The following is a 25,658-nucleotide window of genomic DNA, read 5'->3' as shown; positions in this document are numbered from 1 at the left end:
TTTACATGTTGTCAATTCTTCAAATAATTTTTTATTATTAGCATAATAGTCATTAAATTCATCAACAGATGAAAAAATTTTTATTTCAGTAATTGGTTTAACAACGTTTATTTTTTGTTGAACATTTTCACTTTCATTTATTTCTTCCTCCTCTGTTTCATTTATTTTTAAAATCGGTTTCATTTATCATTAAATAAAAATTAGAATATAAGTGATGAAATATATTTTTTAATTAATATTAAATCAGAAATGGCGGCAGGATTCTTTAAAAAATTTTCAAAATTGTAAGACATTTACACTAAACCCATACATAATGAAATAAAAAAAATAAAAAAAATAAAAAAATAAACTTTAAAAATTCATGTCTTACATTTTTGAATAATTTATTTTTTTTAATTTGTATGAAAATGAGTGGATCAAGATTCGTAACCGTCAATCAATTAATGGATGCTCTTTCACCAATTCTTGAAAATGTTAAACAAGTAGATGTTTATTTCGATGATTATGTAGAAAGTTTATATTATAAAGGTAAGTTTAATATTAAACCTATTGCTTTTGCATTTGATAATAAATTAATTGAAAATGCAAAAATTTGGGAATTAATTCCAGATATTGAATATATAACAAATATTAATGATAAATGGTTTAAACGAATTTCAACCACAAAAGTTCTTTGTAAATTAATGATCAAAACTGAGGAAAAAGAATTTAACGGGTTTAAATATCATCCAAATAAAGTTTCAGAACTAGAAAATGAAAAACTTCAGAAAAAATTAAACGATAGACTTTCAAATGATCGTATTGAAAAAATAAATAAACTAGCAGAAGTTGCATTTAATAATGAAATATTTGATGAATATAACCTTGAACTCAGTGATGGGCTTTAAGGACCCGGGCTCAACGAGTCATGATTTATGAAATCAATAATTTGATTTATTCGCTCTTCAATAATTTCTATTCTTTTTGTTAAATCATCAATTTTCATTAATGAGGTGATTCTTGATTGAGGAATAGATTTCAAACTAACCACTCCTTTTATTTTTGAAATTTTGAATCCATCAACTTTAAACATTTTATTCAATTTACATGTTGTCAATTCTTCAAATAATTTTTTATTATTAGCATAATAGTCATTAAATTCATCAACAGATGAAAAAATTTTTATTTCAGTAATTGGTTTAACAACGTTTATTTTTTGTTGAACATTTTCACTTTCATTTATTTCTTCCTCCTCTGTTTCATTTATTTTTAAAATCGGTTTCATTTATCATTAAATAAAAATTAGAATATAAGTGATGAAATATATTTTTTAATTAATATTAAATCAGAAATGGCGGCAGGATTCTTTAAAAAATTATGGGATGGAATTAAGAAAGCTGCAGGTTGGGTTTATAAAAAGGTTATTAAACCTGTTGCAAACTTTTTGGCACCAGTAGCGAAAACGGCAGGAACTATCATAGGTGGAGTATTAGGTACTAAAGCAGGTAATCCGGCGATGGGAGCACAAGCAGGTAACGCAATTGGTGGAATTGCTGAAGGAATACTTAATAAAATAGGGGGTAAATAGTGGAAAAATAAATAAATATTATTTTTATCTTAGTATTGGTTGTAGTCTTTGATAAACTTTTTCTCCTTTATTTAAATTTCTCTTATTGGGGCAGCTTTTGGTGTTATTGATTCAGCAATGTCACTAATTGCTTCTTTATTCTTAAATATCCAATTTGCTCCTTTCTTCATTGTTTCCCAAACTTTATGCGCTCCTCTTTTTACTTTATCCCACAGTTTCTTAAAGAATCCTGCAGCCATAGTTGATTATTTCATTAAAATTAAAAATTCATTTTCATTTTAATTTTGATTTTTTATTTAATAATAAATGACGACTAACTATTTGGTGCCAAACACTAAACCAATTAATGGAAATGTGTTTCATTCATTCGAAAAGATAAATGAAATATTTGCAAAGAATGACGGAAGAAGATATTATAGAGAACTTGAAAGTTCATGCTATGACTCTGATGCTCCATATTTTGATGATAAACAAACTCATTTAAGAATTACAAATCCGGCTCATGATGTGAACCAATTAGGTGACACATATATTAAACGCAAAGTTAAAGCAACTCTAGTTTCAAATAAAGCTTTCACATGTGATGCCGCTTTTAAATGTATGCGTTTATTCGTTGGTTACAAATCATCAAATCAAAGCTTTAAACAATTAGAAGTAGAAACCGAAAGAGGTGATGCCGGTTATCTTCAGATGGATTGCGCCCGTGAATCTTTCGCATTTGCAACATATAAACCAAAATCAGAAAGGAAAGTTAAAAAGTTTGTTCATTCGTTATATAATAATGTTCAAAAATATGATAACTCAGTATGTGGTAAATATATTGACCCTTCAGAAGTTTTCAAGAAAGCAAATGAAGAAGTTGATATCACTTTTGATATGATTATTCCGGTAAATGATTTGTTAGCATTTCAGGCGTTCGATGATTATCCTAAATCATTTGGTGAAATCATTCTTAAATATTATGTTTTCAGGGATACTTTAGTATTTTGTCAGGTTGACCCGTTAAGAGTTGCTGATTTACAAAATTACGTTTATGAAAAGATAACTGATGAAAATTATGAAAAGATTATGAATCATGTTTATAAATATGATCGCAAATTCCAACAAATCGGACTTCCTGCCAAATTAATTACAAGCTTAGCCGCTACATCTGCTGACGCAACAGTTGATGACGTTATTATTTCATGCACAAAGATGGAAGTTTTAGAGGATAAATGTATTACACCAGGATACGGTTTAATTGAAGAATCAGTTAAAGCAATACCACGTTTATTCAGTAAGGAAGATCCATTCATGATTCCAGCTCAACATATTGACGTTCGTTCACTAAATGGAGGTTGCATCACTCCTGAAGGTATCAGCTCAGATTTCTCATACGCTCTTCATAATGTTACAGATGTTGTGTTAGCATTTCCGAAGAATGCAATGCAAAGAACAGTTTTAGAAAATCCAATGCTTCGAGGTCTTCAGGTCACTATAGATTCCAGAAACTTCCCCGATCAAGCGATGACCACAGTGGGTGACATATTCTTTACACGTATGCTTCAAGCTTCTGATTTAGATGGAGTGAATGAATGCACGGAAGAATACGAGGACTCATTAACTAGACCACTGAATGATGATGATGGCACCATTAGCTAGAACATGGAAAGACCAAACTTCATTCTTATGCACTATTCCAGTTCAACGTGATGGAGCGGGTATATTCTTTGATGGATTAGAAACTTTCAACTCACAAGTTACAGTACAAGTGAAAGCTTATCCAATCATTCAGGGTGTAAATGACACTTACTGTTCAAAGGTGACAAATCCTCCTCAGGTTTGGTTTACTAGGACTACGTATTGGACATGGACACCGGATGAAGGTTTGAAATATCATCCAACAGGTACACCACCACAGTATAGAAGTTCATATGATGAAATATTGATGAATAGAAATGTATAAAATTATAAATTTATTTTTGATTAAATGGATTTAAATTCTGAAGAATTAGCGGGAGTATATAATACATACGTAGATGATATGATTAATGAAGCATTGAGTGATAATAGAAATGCTCTATCTAAGGAAAAATTAATGAAAATTCCATATTCTGAATGTTACTTAAATTCAATCACTGCAGCAATTGGTAAACAAAATAAAGGTAAAACATTAACGATATTAAAACAAATTATCATTATTGCTAACACTTCCCCCCATTCACATGTGTTAATTTATATCAACCGTTCAGGTTCACCTTCAGATGATACATTTGAATCTTTAAAGCATTTAATCAAAATTCCAATTATTTATTTATCACAAGAAGAAGCAGAAGATTATTTAAAAAACTTTTTAATGTATAAAGAATTATATAATACAATCAAGAAGCAAGGATTAGAGGATAAAATTATTGATAAACAACGGGATGAATTATTTGAAACACTTTCTATTTCAAATTTTGATAGAGAATTTTTGCATTCACTCATTTTTCTAGATGATGCGGTGAAATCAAAACTAATAACAAATGAGAAATCATATTTTAATCAGTTATTAACTCAATGTCGACACATTCAGTGTTCATTCTTCATGGCTGTTCAATACTTCAAAGCATTAAGCACAAACATTAAATCAAATCTATCAACACTTTTCATTTTCAGTGGTTTTAGTCGTCAACAGTTGAACGTTATGCTTTATCAAGTGAATTTACCAATGAGCATTAATGAACTTTACACACAATATCAACAATTAGGTGAACATGGAAAAATAATAGTTGATTTAAATAAAGGATGTGTTAAATTTGATTAACTTTTTATAATTAATTTTTATTTTTTATTTATAATTAAACATGACAGAAATAGCAAATCTTTTACAGGTTCCATTAAAACAAGGGACAAACAAAAAGGGGGTGTGTATAATAGAACTATGAAAGTTCCAGACGGAATGAAAGAATTAGTTCATATTGTTGCTGGTCTTCAAAAAGATGTTAAACAAATGAGAAACGTTTTAACATTACCAGAAGCTCAAGCATATGCCAAACGTCAGGTCCAAATTGGGAAGCACATGAAGCAGACATTACAGGTCCAAATGGAAAACCTGATGGTATAAATGAAGTTTTCGTTACTGATGGTCGAGGTAATATTAAAGTCATAAATGGTTACAAATTAACTGTATCTGATTATCCTAAACGTAAAGCATATAATGAATGTTATCCTATGCAATTTGATGAAAATGGAAAAGCTGTTAAACAATACATTGGAGAAGGTGAACATGGTCCAATTAATTCATACCGTCATAATCCATATTCATATTTCAATGAAGAATTAAACGCTATTGAAGAAGGACCGGATGGATTACCACAATATGTTAATCAGTTTGATGGTCAATATGCAAATTTGAGACCTGAAATTCCAGCTAAGAAATTCTTTAAAGTTGCTTTATTCGATCCAGTGTTCAATGAACAGAAAGAAGCAATGAAAGCAGAATTTAAACCAATTCAAGTGGCAAGAATTTCTTCATCTTCACTTGCAGAAGCGTTCAAGGAATTGATAAAGAAACCACTTTATTCTCAACAAGGTTATAACTTTGATTTAATTAAAGAAAGTGATAGACGTAAATTAGAAAAATCAGATGGTTTTAAGAATGCATGTAATGAAATGATTAAAGATATTGTAAATGATAAAATAAGACTGGAAGAAACTCAAAGCAATATCAATAACATAATTGGTGCAGTTACAAAGAAAGTATAAGCAAACAATGATGAACCTTGGGATATTACCGTAACAACTAAATAAAACTTTAAATATATTTTTCTTTTTTATTCAATTATAAATGAGAAGACGTTTCACAAGTCAAAAGAACACTAACGCAAAAGCAGAGATTACGGTTGGTTATAACGTAAATGATGATAAATCACGAATTATTCAAAATGTTAAAGTTAATGTTAGCCCTGAATTAACAAGGTCAGCAACTCAACCAAATTTATTAACTCGTGACTTACCGAAGAATGAGGAGAATGAAGAAAACCATGAGAATGGAGACCCAATCATTTTATCTGAACCCGGTAAAGAACCTGTTGAAATCCCCACATATCCAACATACCCCCCACCTCTTTCATCAAACATCGAGAACCCAGGAATATACGATTCCAGTCGCAATGCGCCATATAAAATAGACATTAATTCTGAATTAATGAAAATTTACCGTGATATAATAACTGATAATTATGATTCAATAATAAATTTAATTGATCAATCCGGTTTAATTATTTTACCTTATGAATCATTAATTCACATTATCGCCATTCTTTGTGATGTTCAAGATTCAGACGTTAAGATTCAATTTTTCATAGATGATGAGGTTTCATGCTGCGGAACAGTTGCAAAAATAAATCCTATAAAGGATATTAGCACAATTAAGATATCAAAGAACGGAACAACAACTGAACTTCATTTAACATATAATGATATTTATAATAAAATAGTTGATGAATATAAAATATCTCTTGAAAAATTCTTTGTTAAGGCCATTTAATATTCAAGCATTAACATTATTGAATAATAATCCTTTGAATCATAATCAATAATAATTGACCTTTCACCAGTTTCTATCGTTTGTTTTATTTCTTTTTGTTCCCCACTATCTGGATCGGTCATTGTAATTGTTTTTGTTATAGTATCAGCTTTATCTTTAACTTCAATCTTTTTTCCATCAGGATATTTAAACCAAAATTCCAAAAATTCGATATTGTCAATCTGTTCATATTTTAATCTATCAATTACATTTTTAATACCATCTGAAAATCTTATGAAATGGTCATTATATGGATTTGATTGAACTAAATTTGAATGAAGTGAAATATAACCCGATGATGAATATGACATCGACTCATATTTTCTGAAAACACTAAAATTTATAACATGAATGAATTTCTTATTCGTTGAATTTATGAATTCTTGAGGTAATCTTATTCTAGTTTTATTTATCACTGGAAAATAACGCTTTACCATATTTTTAATCGTAATAAAAATGTCAATTATCAATATTATTTCGAATAATAGTTGTGAATTAAATTTAACAGTTAGTGGAATTTATAATGTTACTCTCGTTTCTGTGAGTGGTAAATTTAATCCCATTCTTTTAGACCCTTCAGATTATATATCATTTATTAAAGATGACCTTGAAAAAACGTATGATATGTATATAAATAATGTGATAACGAAATGGGATATTAACACAATTTTAAGTTATTTAAATGAATCATTTATCGTTTGGTATGAAGAAAATTTTAAATCAAAACCTGATAAACTTTTTGAACTTGATGAAATAAATAACCTTATTAAATTCCCGCTGAAAATTAAATTTTGTACTCCTCATCTTCGTTCATTGTTGGGGATATTAAATTTTGAAAAAGATGTTGGGGATGTTTTGTATTCTGACACTGGTTCCAATTTCATTTTAATCAAATGTGATAAAGTTAATACCCCAATGAGATTTTCACATCAAACATTAGACCCTAACTCTTACCCATCAATACAAAACATTTTATCCATCAACTTAAACATATTTTCTTTATCATATCCGTTTCAATTATCCGGGAATTCATTTATTCTTCATTCAAAAGATTTATCAAATATTAAATTTAGAATAACTGACCTATTTGATTGTGATTTAGAATTTATGAATGAAATATTATGGCAATTTCAAATAGAAAAAATAGCTGATGAGATAACAGATTAAATATTTATTTTTAAATCATAATAAATGATTAAACAACAACAACCACAGCAACTTAAGGCACAGACCATTACTTACGCCACATATGCATATAATTCAAAGACGGCAGAACAAACACAAAGGTTGAAATATGGAGATTTGGAGATAGTATTGAAAAATGACCATTTTGAATTCGTTTGCAAAGGTGGTGCAGTGATATCAAATATAAAAGAAATTTTATTTATGAATTCAAAAATTAAAGGAATAACGGATGATATAACATCAATTCCACCAGAAGAACAAAGATATTACGCATTAAATGCATTTCCTAAAGTTTTGAAGATTGGAAGATTTAATTTAAATGAGGAATTCATAGAAGGTTTCCTAAATGACATAATGAAGAAGGCAGATAAGGAATATGTGGTTAGTGAGTTAGAGAAGAAGGCAGATAAGGGACTTGTGGCTAGTGCATTAATGAAGAAAGCAGATAAGGAATATGTTAATGAAAAAGATAATGAAATTATAGAAAGGGTTGAATGGTACCATGAACGGACATTGAAGATTTTAAAAACTAAAGCTGATACAGGATGGGTTTCAGGATGTTTAGACCTTAAAGCGGATAAAACTTATGTTAACGATGAGTTAGAGAAGAAGGCAGATAAGGGACTTGTGGCTAGTGCATTAATGAAGAAAGCAGATAAGGAATATGTTAATGAAAAAGATAATGAAATTATAGAAAGGGTTGAATGGTACCATGAACGGACATTGAAGATTTTAAAAACTAAAGCTGATACAGGATGGGTTTCAGGATGTTTAGACCTTAAAGCGGATAAAACTTATGTTAACGATGAGTTAGAGAAGAAGGCAGATAAGACTCATACACATACAAGTTTTACAACTGTTGCTATAGAAAGTATTGAAGGAACGGTTGAAGAAACTGGTGGGGATGTATTATATTGTAAACCTCCTAACTTTCCACAAGGTTTAACATCGGATGACGACATAACGACGATGAGAAACATTAGATGTAAAGATGTTTATGTCATGAAGGATGAACATAATATTAAATTCACTGCTCAAGATTTATATGACAAGAAAGCAGATAAAACAGAGCTTCAAACATTAAAGACAGAAATGCTTCAAACATTATATTCCTATAGGCTCTATTTATACGTCAATGAACTCAACAAATCCAGAAGTAGTACTTGGTTTTGGAACTTGGACTCAAATAGTCGACAGGTTTTTGTATTGTGCAAACTCTTCAAAGGAACAGGGGGAAGTAAAACGATTACAGGTGAAAATTTACCTGCACACAGTCACTACATAGATTTAAGTACATCTCAAGCGGGTTGGCATAAGCATAGATTGGGATTGGTCAGGAATGACAAAAGGTAAAGGATATGATGTTAAAGACGACGTTAAGTTTGCCATAAATTGTTACTGGAGTGACACTCAGGGAGAAGGAAACCATACACATCGCGTTTCAGGATATACGCAAACAACGGGACAAAGTAAAGACTACATGCCACCTTACATGACAGTTTACGCATGGTATAGAGTTCAATGAACGCTCAATGTTTGTGAAACAAACTTTAGGAGCTCCAAAAGAGCAAACGGCATAATTTAAATTTTTATTTTAGTATAAATGAAGATTCTACCATATGGTGTTATTGGAAGAGATAAAGATGGAAACCCAATATTTGATCCAAAGTTAAAATTAAAGTTACTGACAAGACAACAACTTGAAAAGTTGCTGAAACCAAAACAGAATGAAAAATGAGAAAATGAGAAAATGAGAAAATGAGAAAGAAAAAAATTTAAATTATGCAATTTTATTTTTATCATAAATGACCAAATTAATTAAGCCAACTATTTCTAAATTAATGATACCAATGAAATCATTTCATGGAGTACTTATCCCAGGTTCTTCACAATTAGCCGGGGCAAGTGTTGTGACTCAAGGTGGAACATTAGCGAATCCATTCAAATTATTAACTAAAGATGAACTTAATAAAATGATGATAAAATAACTGATAACAAAATTTTATTTCACTGCTACCATAAAAACAGGTGAAAAAACAGGTGAGATCTCACCTCTTCACCTAAAATATATTTTAGGTTAAAGCTTCCACGAGAGAAAAGATTCCTCATTCGCTAAGGATTCCAAAAATGAAAAAATCATTGATTTCGGCTGAGAAAAAATAGCAAAACCCTTCTTCCACGGGAACAAAGAAATAAAGAAGAAATAAAGTAAATTTTTTATTTATTCCCGTGGAAGATAGAGCACTTTTATGACACTTTTTATTCACGACAAACAAGACAAACAAAGAAAATAAGAAAATACGGCGCCGTCGCGGTTCGAACCACAGACCCTGACCCCTCCATAACACTACCTTAGACCACTGTGCTACGTAGCCTGTCGACATAAGATTTTATAAATTGCATATTTGACGTAAATTTATTTCCCAGTTATTCAAAAATAATTAATTATTGAATAACCTAAAATCATTAATGAAAACATAAACGATAACATTTATTTCCTGTGTTGTTGTCAAAATGTCATGTTGTCTCAAACTTTAGAACGGACTGAAAGTCCTGAGCTCCAAAAGAGCAAACGGCATAATTTAAATTTTTATTTTTATCATAAATGAATACCCCACAAGCTCAAAATTTACCACGAATCATAACAAGGGAGGAAATGATAAAAATGATGCAAGAACATGTTAAAAATAACAAACCACTAAAACTGAGAAAATGTGGTTATGCAGTAATGATGGAAAGAGAGATGTTGTCGAAGAGGAATAAAAATTAAATTTGGATTGAGTTTAAAAATTCATCTTTATTAAATTCATCTCTTCCAATCAATTTATTTATTCTATTAAATTCTTTTATTTTTGCTTCACTCAGTTTAAGGATTGAACGGTAAGTTTCTAATTTTTCGATTATTTCTTTCCTCTCTTTATCGTTTTCAACCCCACCGCATTGTGGCTTCTTTTTGTAATAGCATATTTTTGATTTAATTCTGTTTAGTTTCTTTTTATATTCATTGTCTGGACTCTTGGATGCTTCGTTGTCACTCATTTCTTACGAAATAAAAAAATTAAATATTATTTAAATATAATGGAGTAATAAAATAAATCGGAATTTCTATTAATTTATTGTTAACCTCAACTAATGCATTGCCGTTAATATATCTAACAAATTCAGCTATTGTGTCAAATCTTCGTCTTCTTTTTGTCATTGATTTATCAGTTTTTCCATAATCGAGATGAATCAAAACTTTATCCCCTTGTTTAAAATTCATGAGCCCCGAATTAATTTGTTCACGTTTAACATCATTCAACCTTTCCATTTGCTTTCTAATATATTCCCATTCTTTTGAAATATCATTTTTCATTTCCACCGGTTTCATGTTTATTGTTCTATGCCATGTATTATTGTAATAATATACTAACTGCTGTATGATGGAGTCATGATTTCCATCCCAGTATATCTGACCGTTAACCCCTAACGCATCTCTAAGAGTTCTCATTACCGCATCAACTATTTTATTATGAAACGTATATGGAGAGGATGAAAAGTAAAAATTAATTTGTGGGAAATAATGAGTCATAGCTGCCTGAAATCCTTTATCACCATCACCCCTGATATTATCTACTCTTTCATGATCTAGTAAGTATTGAATAGCTCTTCTTGTTTCCTGTTCTGTTTTCCCTTTCACTGGAATGCAATATAAATATCTGGTGTTAATGTTAATGGCAAATAAATAAGTAACGTTTCCTTTTGAATATTCTAAATGATCGATTTCATATGAATATGGATATGGTGCAAATGAAGGGCGACCAAATTTTTCCTTTAACGGTTGAATTTTTGGGTCAATTGGTTTATTTAATATCTTGAAATCCTTTTTAAAATCTTTTTGTTTCTTTAATGTTTGAAATGGATATAATAAAGTGAATGATGAAGGATTAACTGAAGGAGGAGGCGGTTTTGGTGTTGCAGGTACTGTCGTTAGAGGTTTTGGTGTTGCAAGTGGTTTAATTTTATCTGCTTTGATTTTGGATGATGAAGTTTTGGAATTCATTCCTTCCTTCATTAATTCTGGATGTATTCTATTCATTTGTTTTAAATATGCTGTATATAAAGGTTTAATATACTTTCCCGCTTCGAGTTTATGTTGAAGGATGAATTCCAAAAGTTGATCTTCATTTAAAAGTCGGGCTGAATATGGTTTAACTAATGAATCATAAATTAAAGCTTGTGCTTCATTTATGGTCTGAAGGACCTGGGTGTTTTGCACCTTTTGTTTTTGCTCCTTTTGCTTTTGCGGCTCAGGATTATATAATTTATATAATTCATCAATATCTTCTTCTGTTAATACTTTATTTTTGAAATCTTTCAATTGTTTAAGCTGTGATTTAGTTTTTCCCTTTGAATATTCATTATTTTTAATTTTGTCTTTAATTTTAGAAATTATTTTATCATGATATTTCAAAATTTCATTTTTATAATATGGATAATAATATTCCATATCATCACCCGTTATATTATTATTATATTTTTGGAGATATGATTTTAATTCATAATAACTAAGAAATTTTTGATTAAGTACTAAATCATCAATTAAATTTTCTAAATCTGAGTTATCCATTTATATAAAAATAAAATAAATGTTTTAAGGGTGCCCACCTCTTTGAATCATAGTATCAAAAACATCATTAACGGTTCCTTTTGTCTCTTCTGTGGCATTTTATTAAATAAATGGCATACAACATCCATTTTCACAACACACAGCCTTAGTGTGTGCTCCTGTTAATGCAGTCTTACCAATTGTTAAGCGAGTCATTGACCCATTTTTAAGTTGTAAATTAATATTCTGACCATCAAATATCACTTTATCATTTATTATATCCAAATAATTTTTAGGTGTTAATTGTTTATTTTGTCGTAAACTAACTCCTTTCATTTTTTGTGCAATCTTTTTAAAATCACTTCCATCAATTGAACCGTTGAATGATGTATAACACTTGGGGCATAAAGCAACCATGTTATCACCTTGTTTCTCAATTGCTAAACCCAATAACTTCTTCTCATGTGCTTTTTCTTCAGCTTTATTCTTTAATTTAGGTTTAAATTTCTCATCAAAACAAAAGAAATCAAAAGGTGCGAATTTGTAAATGTTTTTATCATAAAATTGTTTATCAGTAACAATTGCTTGAAATGCTTGAGTGTTAGGAAGATTTGGGTCGCCAGCGATTGCCCAATAAGATGAATCAGTATCACCTTCAATGAAATGAAAACGATTAACATTCATGCATTTATACATAAAATCATAAATGAAAACCAAATACCAGTATTTTGCGTTATCTAAAGTGAAGAATGCCTCTTGTAAACATGTATCACATCTATAAAATCTATCTTTAAGCATCACTTGATACGTATCTTCACCTATTTCTCTTATGTTTTTAAACTTATTTGACATACATGCAACGCGTGCCTTCTGTGCATTCATTATTTTAGTCTTTGCGTAATTTTGTGTATTCATTGCATCGTAACCATATGATCCATTAAGTGAAATCTTGCAAAATAAACTTTTTCCTTTATTTCCTTCTAATTCAGCCTTTTGTCTTTCGTTCATAAATTCGTTCGCAAATTCATTAAAGCAAGTGTTTTTCGTAAATGTTAAAATTGATTGAATATCATCAATGATAAAATGAAATCTGTCTATTAGATACCAAAGATAATAAGAAGAAAATGGTTGATATTGGTTGTGTGTTGATGCTAACTGAGTTAATTTTCTCTGTTTCTGGTCAACTGGTAGATTGTTTGATTTCATGTAATTATACATAAAACTGCCAATTGTTTTTTCATCTGTGATAATATCTAAGTTTCTTATTATTGGTAAAAAGTTTATGTAATCATTAATGTATTTTTCATCAATGTGACCCTTTACTTCAGCCACGAATAAAGTATTTTTCTTTCTAATAATTCCCAGTGCTTTTGCTTTCTTTGTTGCTGTATCACAAATGATAACACCATTCAATCTTCCCGGCATATACATTTTATGGTCAGTATATTGAATGAAATCATGAGGATTAGATGAAAATGATGAAGGATATAATGAATTAAAGTCAACTCCAACAAAATGAGTCATAATGTTGGTGGTGTCCTCATTTGATACAGTTTTAGTTTCTGGATTATATGAAAGTTTATTAATGTGCGTGATTCCTTTAAGATTAACACGATGTTGAACATTTGATAGACCACCAGTAATTCCATTACGGAGAATGTGATAAGCTTCAACTGAATCTAAAGTCATTGGTAAATTATTTTTTAATGCATAATTTCTTAAATTGATTCTTAAACGTTGAACATCTTCATCTTTATTTGATTTTACGACATTGCAATAACAACACATTAACTGACAATTTTCTTTGGTATGTGGTTTTTCATTATCGATTCTATCAATGTTGGTTTATTAGCATATGTAAACGCTTTACCACACATTTTGCATTTAGATGAAAGGATTAAATCGTGATAGTATTGATAGTCATCCATTGAAACATTGTTTTTAGTATCCCTTTCTGCTTTTTCATCTTGTTTCTTATATGATTCAATTTTATATTTCCAATACTTTTTCGTTAATTCAAAACTTGATTCCACATTTTCTTCTTCTGGATATGTTTCGTTAGGATTGAAGTTCTTATATGCTAACGCGTAACGAATCATTGATGCATTCGATGATAAAGAAAGATTATGAAGCATGTCAATTTTATAAACAAATGTTTCTTCAATAATTTTATCAATTGGGTCAATCATAATTTCAACGTCTTTATTGCAATAATGAATAAAATATTCTAATCTATTCTCAAAATTTTTAGCATCATTGAGATATATTTGATAATCTGAATCGGATATAGTTTCTTGAGTTAATGCTGAATAAAATGAATCTTTCGTGAATGGTTCCTTTTTATATAATTCATCTTCGTAATTTTCCCACGTGATGAATTGATAAGGGAAAAAGGATTTAACACGTGATTTATTGTTTCCGAAATCTTGAGTGAATTGGTCTAATGTCCCACCCGCTATATAATTTCTGATGTCAATAAATCTTAATTCATATGGACAGTTTGTTTTCTTTACAATGATTTGCTTAAATTGAGAAGATGAACCCAGCATTGATTTTATTTTCCATTTTGCAGTGTTTAAATCACGAAGAATTAAATTTAAATCAAACTTTCCCGAATTAAAACCTATGATATTCACTTTATTAAATTCTTCATCTAGAAGTTCTTTAAATGCTTCCTTTTGTTTCTCATTTAATGTATGAGACAAAGTCCCCGCCGTTTGGTCCGTTTGCGGCTTCATTAATTCTTCATATTGTTCAATATTTGATTTAGCAACTAATGAACAGGTTGAAAATAAAAACTCAATCCAATCAGAAATAAAAGAATCACTCGAAGTTAAGCAAAAATTCCTCGTAAATGTTTTATCACGGTCTACGACCTCGCCGCTTTGCGGCTTTATTTTGACAGTTGATGATACCATAAATGGTTTTAAGTAAGCGTTCAAAGTTGCACATTCAGAAAGTTGAAGTTCTTCTTTAGTCTCTAATGTTTCGAAGTCAAAAGTAATATAATATCTTGTTGGTTTATAATATTCCTGCAAATTATGTGCTAATAGCCATTGATATATCTTCTGTTTCGTGATATGTGGTGCATATGGTTGTTGTGTGTTTTGCAATTGAACGTCTTGAATTAATCTTCCATTATTTTCTTTACATTTCTCACAATGTTTTAAAAATCTTCTTTGGTTTTTCCTTTCTGGATCATCACGGATAGAATATACTTCTTCTTTGCAAAAGGGGCAAACTTTATATCCTGTGAGTGCTTCAACGTCTGTTATTCTGTCAGCGTGAAGTTTTCCACATGGACTCTGTGTTAATAAAATATTTACTGTTTCAAATTCTGGATCTATCATTATTGATTCCACTAATGGAAAGTCTACCTTATTTATGTCTACGTCTTCTGGTTGAGGTCACAATAATAAAAATCAATATTAACGTTTAACATTCTTGCTAACCTCTCACTTTCTGATGAAATGTCAAACCCTTCATATGCATCTATTGCTTCGTTTAAATAACTTCTACGAGTTTTAGGATTAACACCATCAGGAATGTTATAGAAGCGTTTAAATAACCTTCTACCTTCTGCTCTAATTTGATTATCATTCATTTTAGCTGTTCCGTTTTTGTTCATTTATGTAAGAATAAAAAATTAAAAAATAAATAAAAATAAAAAAAGTTATTTTTTTTAAAGTCCGAGACTCAGAGAGTCCAGGGCTAAAGTCCATAAAATGAATTAAGAAGACATAAATTTTTATCATCTGCGACGTGACGAATACATTTTAATTTACTCAAGAATGTGTACCCTGATACATTAAATCTAATTCCTGTCTTATTTAATTTCACAACTTTGAAAAGGAATGTATGAATAGCTATAAAATGATGAGATGATGTTTTATGGGTTGCTTCCATTTTTTCTGAAATAAATGAATAAATATAATGTTTATAAGTTTTCATATCTTTTATGTTCTTAATAACGAATGGTATAGACCTTTCAACTTCGTCTTCCTTCGGTGCTGTTCTTTCATATGAAACATTATTGGTATCTTCAATAATGAAACCACAATCGCATAAAATTTTATATGTACCAATTGTTTCTTTTGATATTTTATCTAACAAATCAAAAACTTTATCAACACCTGTACATTTATTTAAATAATAATTTGTGTAAATATCATGGTCTTCTTTCTTAATTGTATTTGTTGCATATGTTACATTTTTCAGTGCTTTTTTGAATTTTTCAGAATCAAGAGGAGGTGAAAGTAATATACATGGATAATCTCCATCGTCAATAAATTGTAACTTATGTTTACGAATAAATTTAGTACCTTCTTCTGAAAGTGTTTCATTTATTTCACCATCTAATAAATTTTGTGTTGATTCTGAGACATAATTTTTATATCTTTCTTCATGAGATTTCTGAACTGCTGATTCTGAAGCTGGGATATTCATTAAACCCTCTACTTCATTTTCATTATATTTTTCAACTTCTCTTAATTCCTTAATTTTTTCATCTATTTCATCTCTTATTTTTTCCAGTCTTTCAATTTCATCATATTCATCATCTTTAATCCGTTCTTCATAATATTCAGGGAAAACATCAGGTTCTTTAGGTTTTTCTTCTTCAGATGTGGGATATAAGAAATTTATAACATCATCTTTATTCATTTTTCCATCATAATCAAACTCATTTAAAAACTCCGCGAATTTTTGACAATTTCTTAAATAATATTTACTAACCTCATAACCCGCTTCCTCTAATATATCCTTTATTTCCTCATTTGTGAATCCCAATTTTTTAACGTCGTTAGTCTTGACACTCATTTTCATACAAATTAAAAAAAATAAATTATTCAAAAATGTAAGACATGAATTTTTAAAGTTTATTTTTTTATTTTTTTTATTTTTTTTATTTCATTATGTATGGGTTTAGTGTAAATGTCTTACAATTTTGAAAATTTTTTAAATCTTGATTTATTCAAAAACGTAAGAATAAAAACCGTAAGAATCATACATTTTTTACTTCATATGTTAAAAAAAATGATACAAAATCGCTCGATATTGTATGAATTCTTACGTTTACAAAAAAAGTCACAAAACCCGCATTATATACTACTTAAAAAATCTTAAAGAAAATTTTATGTTTCCGGATGTTCTATATCATATTTTATGATATCATTTGATTGGATAGCTATTTGTCGACTGAAATTACAAAGGTCATGTAAAGTGGTTGTTTATAAAATCTAAACCCTTAAATTCTATTTTAAGTTTCTTTTATGGAGTACAGTATAGCAAGAGATAAAATACCAGGCAAAATTGAAGTTGTTCCTGAGGAGTGTGCTATTATTGTTAATTACACCCTTCAAGTCAAGATATTTGATCAAAATTATACAACAATTGCAGAAAGATCACGTGAAAAGTCAATCAAAATCAATTTTACAGGCATGAAACCAGACTCTGATTTAGAAGAAGTCGCTGATACATTAATCGATCAAACAGAGCTACTTAGAGCAGATAATAGAGACGATCTCATTAAAGCATTAATGGAATTACAGTATGGTTGTGATGGTAAGTATGTTGCAGGACCCAATCAACCGGATTCTCCAGTTAAAAATACAACAAAGCAAATTACATCCATCGTCAAGTCAGGAGATGTTAAAAGTTTAGCCATCAGTATGTCCAAAAAAGAAGTTGACACAGCTATGCACGATTCTCTCGTCAAAATCGGTATGGGATCAAAAGAAGATGTCCGAAAAACACTTGAATCACTTGTTAAGATTGCTTCATACGATCGCAACCTTGCTCTCATGGTACAGAATGATCCTCTCATTACGACTCTCTGCACTACCCTTAAAAATTACACTCAAAAAGCAGATTTAACAATTTGCTCCCCCATCATGCAGATTTTTGAGCGTATTTCATTGTTCAGAAACTTCCACGATCTCTTCCCAAGATTCAAAATCGGCCAATTAGTTCTACAAGTTTTATTCGGTATGATAAAAATCGCAGATAAGGTCCAAGAGTCACAGAAAGACATCTATCCGAGATATGTTAAACAGCAAAACGTTCTCTTACTACACGTTATCAACGTTTTATACAATTTGACTGATAATTCGAATACTACGAACAAATTAGTCGATAACGGTATTATCACAGGTCTTGTTGAACTCATGAAGCGTTCTAATCCAGAATTACTTACTTCTGTTCTCAGATTCATTCGCAAACTCTCAACAATTAAGTTAATTTGGTCAAATCTTGATGCAGATGAGATTATCAATTCCATAAAAGAAGATATATACAACAAGATCAAGCCTGGTGGTGATAAAACTAACATTGCCATGGCCCCTGTTTACAATGAGACATTAGATCTTCTTTTCAGGTTTTCAGAGCATCCAGAGACTCTAGAGATCTTCCGCCAGACCAAACTCTTCGACAGCATGCAAGGATTGTGCGAAATCAAAGCTTGCAGACTAAATCTTTTGTCATTCTTCTACCAAGTCTCAAGAATGCGCTCATCCGATGAAATCTTCAAGCCACAACATGTATTGAACATGCTTGTCCAATGCGCGACCGAAAATGGCAAAGAAAGACAGATCGCGTTAGTAGTTTTGATGAAATTAACATCCAGTGACAAAGAAGTCAGTGAAGCCATTTCTAAATCGCCTGTTTTCACACACGAGAACATTAGGAACATCTTCATTGATTGCACTAAAGAAGGAAGTGGCAAAGAATCATCAACATTACTTAAATTAATCAGAAATGTTGCAGATAACAATCCATCATTAGTTGAAGGATTTGATGACCAAATAATGTTGGCAGCAGTTAAATACAAAGACCAATACGACACATTAACTGATATTATGGCCGTTGCTAACAGATCTGCAATAGATTCATCGAGATCAAAAGTTTTCATGAGCAACAAGAATTTCATGGATTTATTGATAAATGTTCTTGAAAAATCTACATCAAGGAGAGTTCCTCCACAACTTATTCTTGAGATTGTGATGTTCTGTGGTTCTCTTCTTTTGTACAGTAAGCCTGCAAAGCTTTTGGTATCAAAGAACATTGTTCCTTTGACTTTGAATGTTTATAATAATTTCTCTGATGATTATGATATGGAAACACAATGTTTGTACTGTTTCTACATGTTTATTATTCACGGAGATTCAAGAAAACAATTGCTGGAAGATAAGTCAATCGTTGACAAGGTAATTGCTCAGTCAGGATCAACTAATGTCGTGTTGGCTGACATGGCAAGCAAAGTTCTCGACGTGTTGATGATATTTGATAAGTCAATTCCTGAGAAAATTAGATTACCTAGGTTCCTGGCGTATAACCAGGACTGGCTAAGACAAATGGGACTTACAAAGTAAAATATAAATATATTTTTAAACTGATTTTCCTAAGAAATGATTTTTTAAGGGTGCACTTACCACTTTCTGACATTCTCTCAATTTTTTTGACACACAAGCTTTCTATCCCAATAACCTAAGGTCAAAAGTTAATATTTTTGGTCAGGAGAAAGTAAATATGAATCATTATATAGTACCTAATATGACTTTTATATTGATTTTTTCATAGCATGTCAGAAAGTGGTAAGTGCACCCTTAAGGAGGACTTAGATAAAATCAACATATCTTGATTTTAATGGAAAAAGAGTATAATAGCCATGTTGGGAACTAAGCAGTGTTTTATAATAAATTTTTGTCGATCAAAATTATTAGCTTTTTATCATTGAAAATTGAGATATAAAGCTTGTGTGTCAAAAAAATTGAGAAAATGTCAGATAGTGGTAAGGGCACCCTTAATATTTTTACATTTTTGATGAACTGAACAGAGGTGTAGCATGCTTTGAAATTACAAGTTACATAGATTTTTGTGATTTTTATGCAGCCAATGTAAAACTAAAAATTACCGACTATTTTTTTTTGAAAAATTTTTGAATTTTTTTTTCCAGTTTCATGAGTGAATTCCCTTATGACGTACTTATGGATTCTTTGAAAGAATACAATGATATTTTGTGTAGATTATATAGGCTAAAGACATCAAGAAAAGGCGATATCGACGCTTTTTTCAAAGAAATTGATAAACAAATATCAAAATACCTTGAATATTCTTCCAAATATGATTTTCTTGTAACAATTACAAATGCTGCAAAAGGAAACAATGGATATATTAAGTCTTATTTGACTTTAATGGGAAAGATTCTCCAAAAATATCATCCTAATGATTTGTACGAGACTTCATTTGGTCAATACATTCTAGAGAAATATTTTGGAATTAAATCAACTGAATCTAATCAGTCAAAAATCGGTGACTTATTAAAATCACTTATTTATGATGATGTGAAATTACTTGTTTCATATACAGAATTATCCGAATTTTCTCATATTGATAGCATCAATTTTACTGACTTTCCATGTGTGAAAAGTCATTTAACTCTACTTGAAACATGTTGTTATTACGGCTCAGTTAATTGTTTCAAGTTTTTGAGAACAAAATTCTCTGCAGAAATTACAGAATTATGTCTTCAGCTTTCATTTTTAGGAGGAAATCCTGATATTGTGAGTGAATGCTTGAAATATCACGAGCCAAATAAGAAATGCATGAAATATGCAATTATGTCTCACAACATAGATTTTGTTACATTTCTCATGAACGAATATAAAATTCCAATTGATGTCGACTATTGCATAAAATACGATAATATCCAAGCATTTTTAATTCATTATGATCAAACAAATGATTTGAAAGGATTCATTGTTAACACTTGTTATTTCCCTTTTGTGTGGAAAACCATTTTTATAGTATATTTCAAACAATTGATAAAAAATACCAAGAACTTCTTTACACTGCTAAATCAATTGCACTTTATCGCTATGAGTCATCTTGCGAAGGAGATTTCAATTTTAAAGATGATTCCGGGAAAACTATTCTTCATTATGCTGCAATATATTTTCATGATGATATCGATATTGATTTTTTGTTTTATAATGGAACAACTATCATCAACGAACAAGACATTGAAGGGAAGACTGCTCTACATTATGCAGCCATTAATGGCAAAAAGAATTTTGCAACACATTTACATGATGGGCATGCAGATTTTGATATAAGTGATAATGAAGGGAAGATACCTCTACATTATGCAGTAATAAGTGGTGATGTGGAAACAGCCTCAACAATCATAAAATATACCAAAAATATAAGAAAAAGAGATAACAATTCGAAATTTCCTCTTCATTATGCCATCAATCATAAAAAAATGTTCAAATCCCTAGTTTGTGTTTCTAGAAAGCATACCCAGTATTACCGACCTGAGGATGCATTGGAATTGGAGGCCTTTGCAAAACCATCCATACAAAGTTTGATTGATTATTTGAAAAGTGAAGAGTGGAAGGAATTACAGCGGCTTTCACAAGAATACGTGTTATTGGACAGAATTTTTCGTTGATGATTTGTTATTAAATATAGAGAACTTAATAAGTTTTTACCATTGAGCAGGATTTCATAATCGGTAAATAAAATTATTTATAATAGACAGTATTGCTCTTTACACTACATGATATTATAATTCTAAAGAATTAGCTGAAAAATTGGAGAGATGGTCAAATTTGCTAGTTATCAGTTTTTTCTTGTGATGATCAATTATTTTGTGAAAAACAACTCAATATGTGAATGCGACCTGTAACTCACTGAGACAATAATAAATACTGATATTGATAAAAATTGAGAAGCGGTAATTAAAATTCATTTTATTTATTTTTCAGTGAGGACCCCTCAAATATAAAATGTAAACTTCTGTGTATTCAATTGGGATTTATAAACCTCATTACAATAATTTTAAATTACCAGTATCAAGAAATCATATTATATTTCATGAACGATTTATCTCTCAATAAATTGAATTGTCATTAAATTTTGAAATGACAATATTAAAACAATACTTATTAATGGTAATCAACTAAGATTACAAAACATAAATATCATATTTTAAGCTAATTATATGGCTTAATTTATCTAATTTAATAATAATTTTTACCAAACTTGAATAAATAGAAAATTTAAATTGTAAAGAATAATAAGCTTATTCCAGCATCATTTTTTCATCTGACTTATTTGATATTTTATCTTTTATCTGTGAATTACAATTTTTATTTTTGGCTTGAAGCAATCAATGCCAACATTGAATAGACATTTAATGTCACCTATATGACTAGGTTTTCATAGGAAAGTCTGTGACAATGATATCAAATTATGGTAGTGAAATTACTTCAATATCCAATATAATATAACCAATATTCTGAATTCAAGCTCCTTGATTTGAATTCACAGCAAATCATTATCCAGATTCTATCAAATTTTCTTGCTGCGCAGGTTCAAATCAAAAGAAAATCATCAGATATGTTATTTTAAAAACTTCTAAAATAAATTTCAAAATGAGTGAGAGTTCAAAAATGAATTTCCACGAGTTGATGTCATTATACAAAGAATACAATGACACAATTGATGCACTGTATAGGCTAAGGACCACCAATGAAGAAGCCTTAGACAAAATTTGTAATGATATCAAAATTAATTTAATTGAAACAAAATATTTATTGCCATCTTATATGATATATACAATATCATTTGCAGCAAGATGCAATAATCGTTATCTGAAGTCATACTGGTACATATTCAAAAAGATTTATGAAGAATATCGTTCTGACCATATTAATTACTTCCCACGCGGATTTGACTATTTTGTTTATAAAGAATATGGTATTTGGTTAAATGATGAAAATAAAATATCTCTTGAAAGAATTGAAACCGAAAACATTTCATTGGAAGTTGTTAAACCAGATACCATTTTCGAATCAATAATGAATGACAATATCGAGGCATTTACATCATTCACAGAAAGCCAAGAATTTGATAAAAATGATGTTCTTGTTTCTCCTTTCTTTATAGACGCAACTCAACCATCATTACTTGAAGTTTGTTGTTATTATGGTGCGACAAAATGTTTTTCTTTCTTAAGAGAAAAATTTAATTCAGAAATAACAAAAAGATGCCTCCAATTTTCAATTCTTAATGGAAATTATGTACTTGTAAAAGAATGTCTGAAAGTTGTTGAACCAGACGATGAATGCATGGAGTATGCAATAATATCACACAATATTGCTTTCGTTACATTTTTGATGATAGAATACAAACTAACCATTAGTTTATTTAAGTGTGGTGAATATAATAATCTTCAAGCATTCTTTGTTTATTTGGATCAAACAAATGATATCAAAAATTGCTTCCTTTATTCCCCATTATTCAATATCCCATCCCTTTGCAAATATTTCCTTTCTCAAGGTGCAAATATTTATGATAGAGATAGTGATGATGAGCAAACAGCTCTTCATATGGCATCCTATTTCAATGCCGTAGAAACTGCAAAATTTCTTATTACAAATGATGCAACTATCAATAAAAAAGATATTGATGGAAACACACCTCTACTCATTGCAGCATCAAATAATTCTAAAGAAATGATTGAACTTTTAATCCAGAACGAAGCAAACATTTATGATCGAAATAATGACAAAAAGACTGCACTTTATTTGGCAACAGAAAATGATGCAAGCGATGCTGCAGAAACTCTTATATTACATGGCGCAAATGTTAATGATTCATATAATTATGGCGAAACAGCTCTTCATGTTGCAGCTGAATTAAATAAATTGAACATCGTGTCTGTTCTTGTTTCTCATGGTGCAATTATTAACGCTAAAGAGTATAAAAATGAATCAACTGCGCTTCATAAAGCTTCAATTAAAGGCAACACTAATATTGTTAAGATTCTTTGTTCACATGGTGCAGATGTTAATGCAATAGATTCATATCGGAAAACATCTCTTGATTATGCAAAAGAAAATGACAATGAGGAAATTGAAGAACTTTTAAGATCGCATGGTGCAATTTCTAATTCATTGGATAATTAAAAAATATTCAAATAATGAATATTTCTCGAATAAACAATATTTATTCTAAAAAAAAAAAATAATTTAAATTATGTGAATGCAACCAAATATTGAAAATGATTAGTAATTGAATGGTTATCAGTGACACCATAAATACGACTTCTTTTCTCAGGTGACATTACACTTAATTAAAAAATGCACGTTTAAAAAAACGATTATTTACAGAATTGAAATCGCCCCCCCTCCAAAAAAAAATTCACTACACCAAAAGCCCCATACTGTATTTAGCTTCGAATCAAAATTAGCTCAGAAATGTCAATAATTGTATAAATGTCAATTGTAATTTTTTTTACTGATTTAGGATATAAAAAAAATTACATATGAACACAGAACCTCTTTGGCTTCAGAAAGTAAAGCAACTTCTTAAGAAAAGTTATTCACTTGATTTATCTGGAGAAAATATCACAGACATCAAGCTTTTCCCACGAACAACAGCTTTGAAGCATCTAAATTTGTCATACACTCAGCTTAAATCACTCCAGGGTTTGAAATTACAAAAGGCGCTCCAAACTCTTTCAATTGAAGGTTCTTCTATTTCTAGCTTTGCTGGATTTTCAGTTGTTCGCTCAATATCGAACATTACACTTAAAAGATCACTCGTCGAAAAAATTCCAAATTACCAAACTAGCCTCTTAATTGTTTGCCCCAATTTACATACAATAGATGGAAAAGTTGTTAGATCTTCAACAAAAATTATTGCACAGAAGCTTGCCGAGAATCCATTAATTCCGAAACTTGTCAACCTTGGTTGGATTGCAACATACCCAATAGAGGATGAAGAAGTTGAAGAATTGGCCAGACAATTCGGAATTTTGGATGAACATTTGACCGCCACACATTTTCAAGGCGACCATCAAGGCGATCAATTTGAAGATGAGCTTCGCCGCATTGACGAGGAACATAACAGAATCGTTGAAGAAGCAAAGAAATCTTGCGGTTTTGCAACTACAGACGCTGAAGGAATGGAGTTTCAAGAGGAAGAGTTCCAAGACGAAACTCAAGTCGAAGCATCCGGTTCCGCTGATATCCAACACATTGACGTTCCAAATTACACATTATTGGACAGAGTCGCAACAATATTAGCATTTGCCGGCCATCAGATCGATCCGAAAAATTTACAAGAGTCAGTACTTCGTATCATCGAAAATCTTTGCGAACAACAATACCAAAAACTCAGTACATTTGCTGATGACGACGCAGAGGTCCAATTAGAGGAAGAAGACTTCGCTGCGGAGGAACAGATAAATGAAGAAGACGCACAGGAAGTAGAAGAAGAGAGTTCTGAGCCTCTTCAAGAAGATGAATTAGCTTTACACGAAGAAGACGAGGAAGAAGAAGAAGCAAAACCTGCTGCTGTTGCTGAAGAGGAAGAAGAACAGAAGAAGGAAGATGAAGTTCCTCAAGAAGAAGAAAAAATTGAAACCCAAGAAAAGGAAACAAAGCAAGAAGAGGAAGAAACAAAGCCAGAAGAGAACAACGAACAACATAAAGAGGAAGAAAACCCTGTAAATGAAGAGGAAGAAGATGATGACAATTTTGATGTCAAACAATTACTTGAAAAATTAGGACAAGATGTCGAAGAAGAAGATGAAGAGGAAAATGCGAATGATGAAGAAGGATTACCTGCCATTGACGAAAATTAGAATTTTTATTTGATTATTTTTTTATTAATGTTCAACAAATAGCTTATATAAACCGAATTTTTAATTTTGTTTAACTTAAAGGATTTAAATTCCAAATAAAATTGATTCAATCAATGAT

General features: G+C 30.2%; 9 protein-coding genes and 3 pseudogenes across 12 annotated transcripts, besides 5 other annotated features; 7 read left to right on the top strand and 5 right to left on the bottom strand.

The window, feature by feature from the left end:
* Positions 1-1,330: 1,330 nt before the first annotated feature.
* TVAGG3_0244440 (N-acetylmuramoyl-l-alanine amidase family) lies at positions 1,331-1,567 on the top strand (the record flags this gene model as incomplete). The annotated part of the gene is made up of 1 exon (XM_051227795.1): positions 1,331-1,567. One exon carries the CDS (start codon positions 1,331-1,333, stop codon positions 1,565-1,567), a length of 237 nt encoding a protein of 78 aa, XP_051112781.1.
* A 24-nt stretch (positions 1,568-1,591) lies between these two features.
* On the bottom strand, positions 1,592-1,806 carry TVAGG3_0244430 (annotated as a pseudogene). Its single transcript has one exon. A coding segment is annotated over exon 1 (215 nt).
* A 1,844-nt stretch (positions 1,807-3,650) lies between these two features.
* Positions 3,651-11,355: a mobile genetic element.
* On the top strand, positions 5,376-6,077 carry TVAGG3_0244420 (uncharacterized protein; the record flags this gene model as incomplete). The annotated part of the gene is made up of 1 exon (XM_051227794.1): positions 5,376-6,077. The coding sequence occupies one exon, from the start codon at positions 5,376-5,378 to the stop codon at positions 6,075-6,077; it is 702 nt and encodes a 233-aa protein (XP_051112780.1).
* On the top strand, positions 7,308-8,826 carry TVAGG3_0244410 (annotated as a pseudogene). The gene has a single exon. A coding segment is annotated over exon 1 (1,519 nt).
* TVAGG3_0244400 (uncharacterized protein) lies at positions 10,068-10,340 on the bottom strand (the record flags this gene model as incomplete). Its single annotated transcript, XM_051227793.1, has 1 exon — positions 10,068-10,340. One exon carries the CDS (start codon positions 10,338-10,340, stop codon positions 10,068-10,070), a length of 273 nt encoding a protein of 90 aa, XP_051112779.1.
* TVAGG3_0244380 (integrase core domain containing protein family) lies at positions 10,360-11,355 on the bottom strand (the record flags this gene model as incomplete). Its single annotated transcript, XM_051227792.1, has 1 exon — positions 10,360-11,355. One exon carries the CDS (start codon positions 11,353-11,355, stop codon positions 10,360-10,362), a length of 996 nt encoding a protein of 331 aa, XP_051112778.1.
* Positions 11,356-12,926: 1,571 nt separating this feature from the next.
* On the bottom strand, positions 12,927-13,988 carry TVAGG3_0244360 (annotated as a pseudogene). Its single transcript has one exon. A coding segment is annotated over exon 1 (1,062 nt).
* Positions 13,989-15,600: 1,612 nt separating this feature from the next.
* Positions 15,601-16,551, bottom strand: TVAGG3_0244350 (uncharacterized protein; the record flags this gene model as incomplete). Its single annotated transcript, XM_051227791.1, has 1 exon — positions 15,601-16,551. One exon carries the CDS (start codon positions 16,549-16,551, stop codon positions 15,601-15,603), a length of 951 nt encoding a protein of 316 aa, XP_051112777.1.
* A 608-nt stretch (positions 16,552-17,159) lies between these two features.
* Positions 17,160-19,256, top strand: TVAGG3_0244340 (positive regulation of calcium-dependent cell-cell adhesion; the record flags this gene model as incomplete). The annotated part of the gene is made up of 1 exon (XM_001303428.2): positions 17,160-19,256. The coding sequence occupies one exon, from the start codon at positions 17,160-17,162 to the stop codon at positions 19,254-19,256; it is 2,097 nt and encodes a 698-aa protein (XP_001303429.1).
* Positions 19,257-19,300: 44 nt separating this feature from the next.
* Positions 19,301-19,333: a mobile genetic element.
* Positions 19,301-19,333: a terminal%2Cinverted (terminal inverted repeat of tvBac_53III transposon ID:TVAGG3_0244330).
* A 129-nt stretch (positions 19,334-19,462) lies between these two features.
* Positions 19,463-19,494: a mobile genetic element.
* Positions 19,463-19,494: a terminal%2Cinverted (terminal inverted repeat of tvBac_53III transposon ID:TVAGG3_0244320).
* Positions 19,495-19,844: 350 nt separating this feature from the next.
* Positions 19,845-20,999, top strand: TVAGG3_0244310 (fatty-acyl-CoA binding; the record flags this gene model as incomplete). The annotated part of the gene is made up of 1 exon (XM_001303429.1): positions 19,845-20,999. One exon carries the CDS (start codon positions 19,845-19,847, stop codon positions 20,997-20,999), a length of 1,155 nt encoding a protein of 384 aa, XP_001303430.1.
* Positions 21,000-22,322: 1,323 nt separating this feature from the next.
* TVAGG3_0244300 (spectrin binding) lies at positions 22,323-23,858 on the top strand (the record flags this gene model as incomplete). The annotated part of the gene is made up of 1 exon (XM_001303430.1): positions 22,323-23,858. The coding sequence occupies one exon, from the start codon at positions 22,323-22,325 to the stop codon at positions 23,856-23,858; it is 1,536 nt and encodes a 511-aa protein (XP_001303431.1).
* A 338-nt stretch (positions 23,859-24,196) lies between these two features.
* Positions 24,197-25,634, top strand: TVAGG3_0244290 (ribonuclease inhibitor domain-containing protein; the record flags this gene model as incomplete). Its single annotated transcript, XM_001303431.1, has 1 exon — positions 24,218-25,540. One exon carries the CDS (start codon positions 24,218-24,220, stop codon positions 25,538-25,540), a length of 1,323 nt encoding a protein of 440 aa, XP_001303432.1.
* Between the last annotated feature and the right edge of the window lie 24 nt (positions 25,635-25,658).

The sequence above is a fragment of the Trichomonas vaginalis genome, chromosome IV (assembly GCF_026262505.1).
Source record: "Trichomonas vaginalis G3 chromosome IV, whole genome shotgun sequence".
In the NCBI taxonomy this organism is placed as follows: Eukaryota; Parabasalia; order Trichomonadida; family Trichomonadidae; genus Trichomonas; species Trichomonas vaginalis.
The sequence above is the reverse complement of the archived record's forward strand: the minus strand, read 5'-3'. Positions and strand labels throughout refer to the sequence as shown.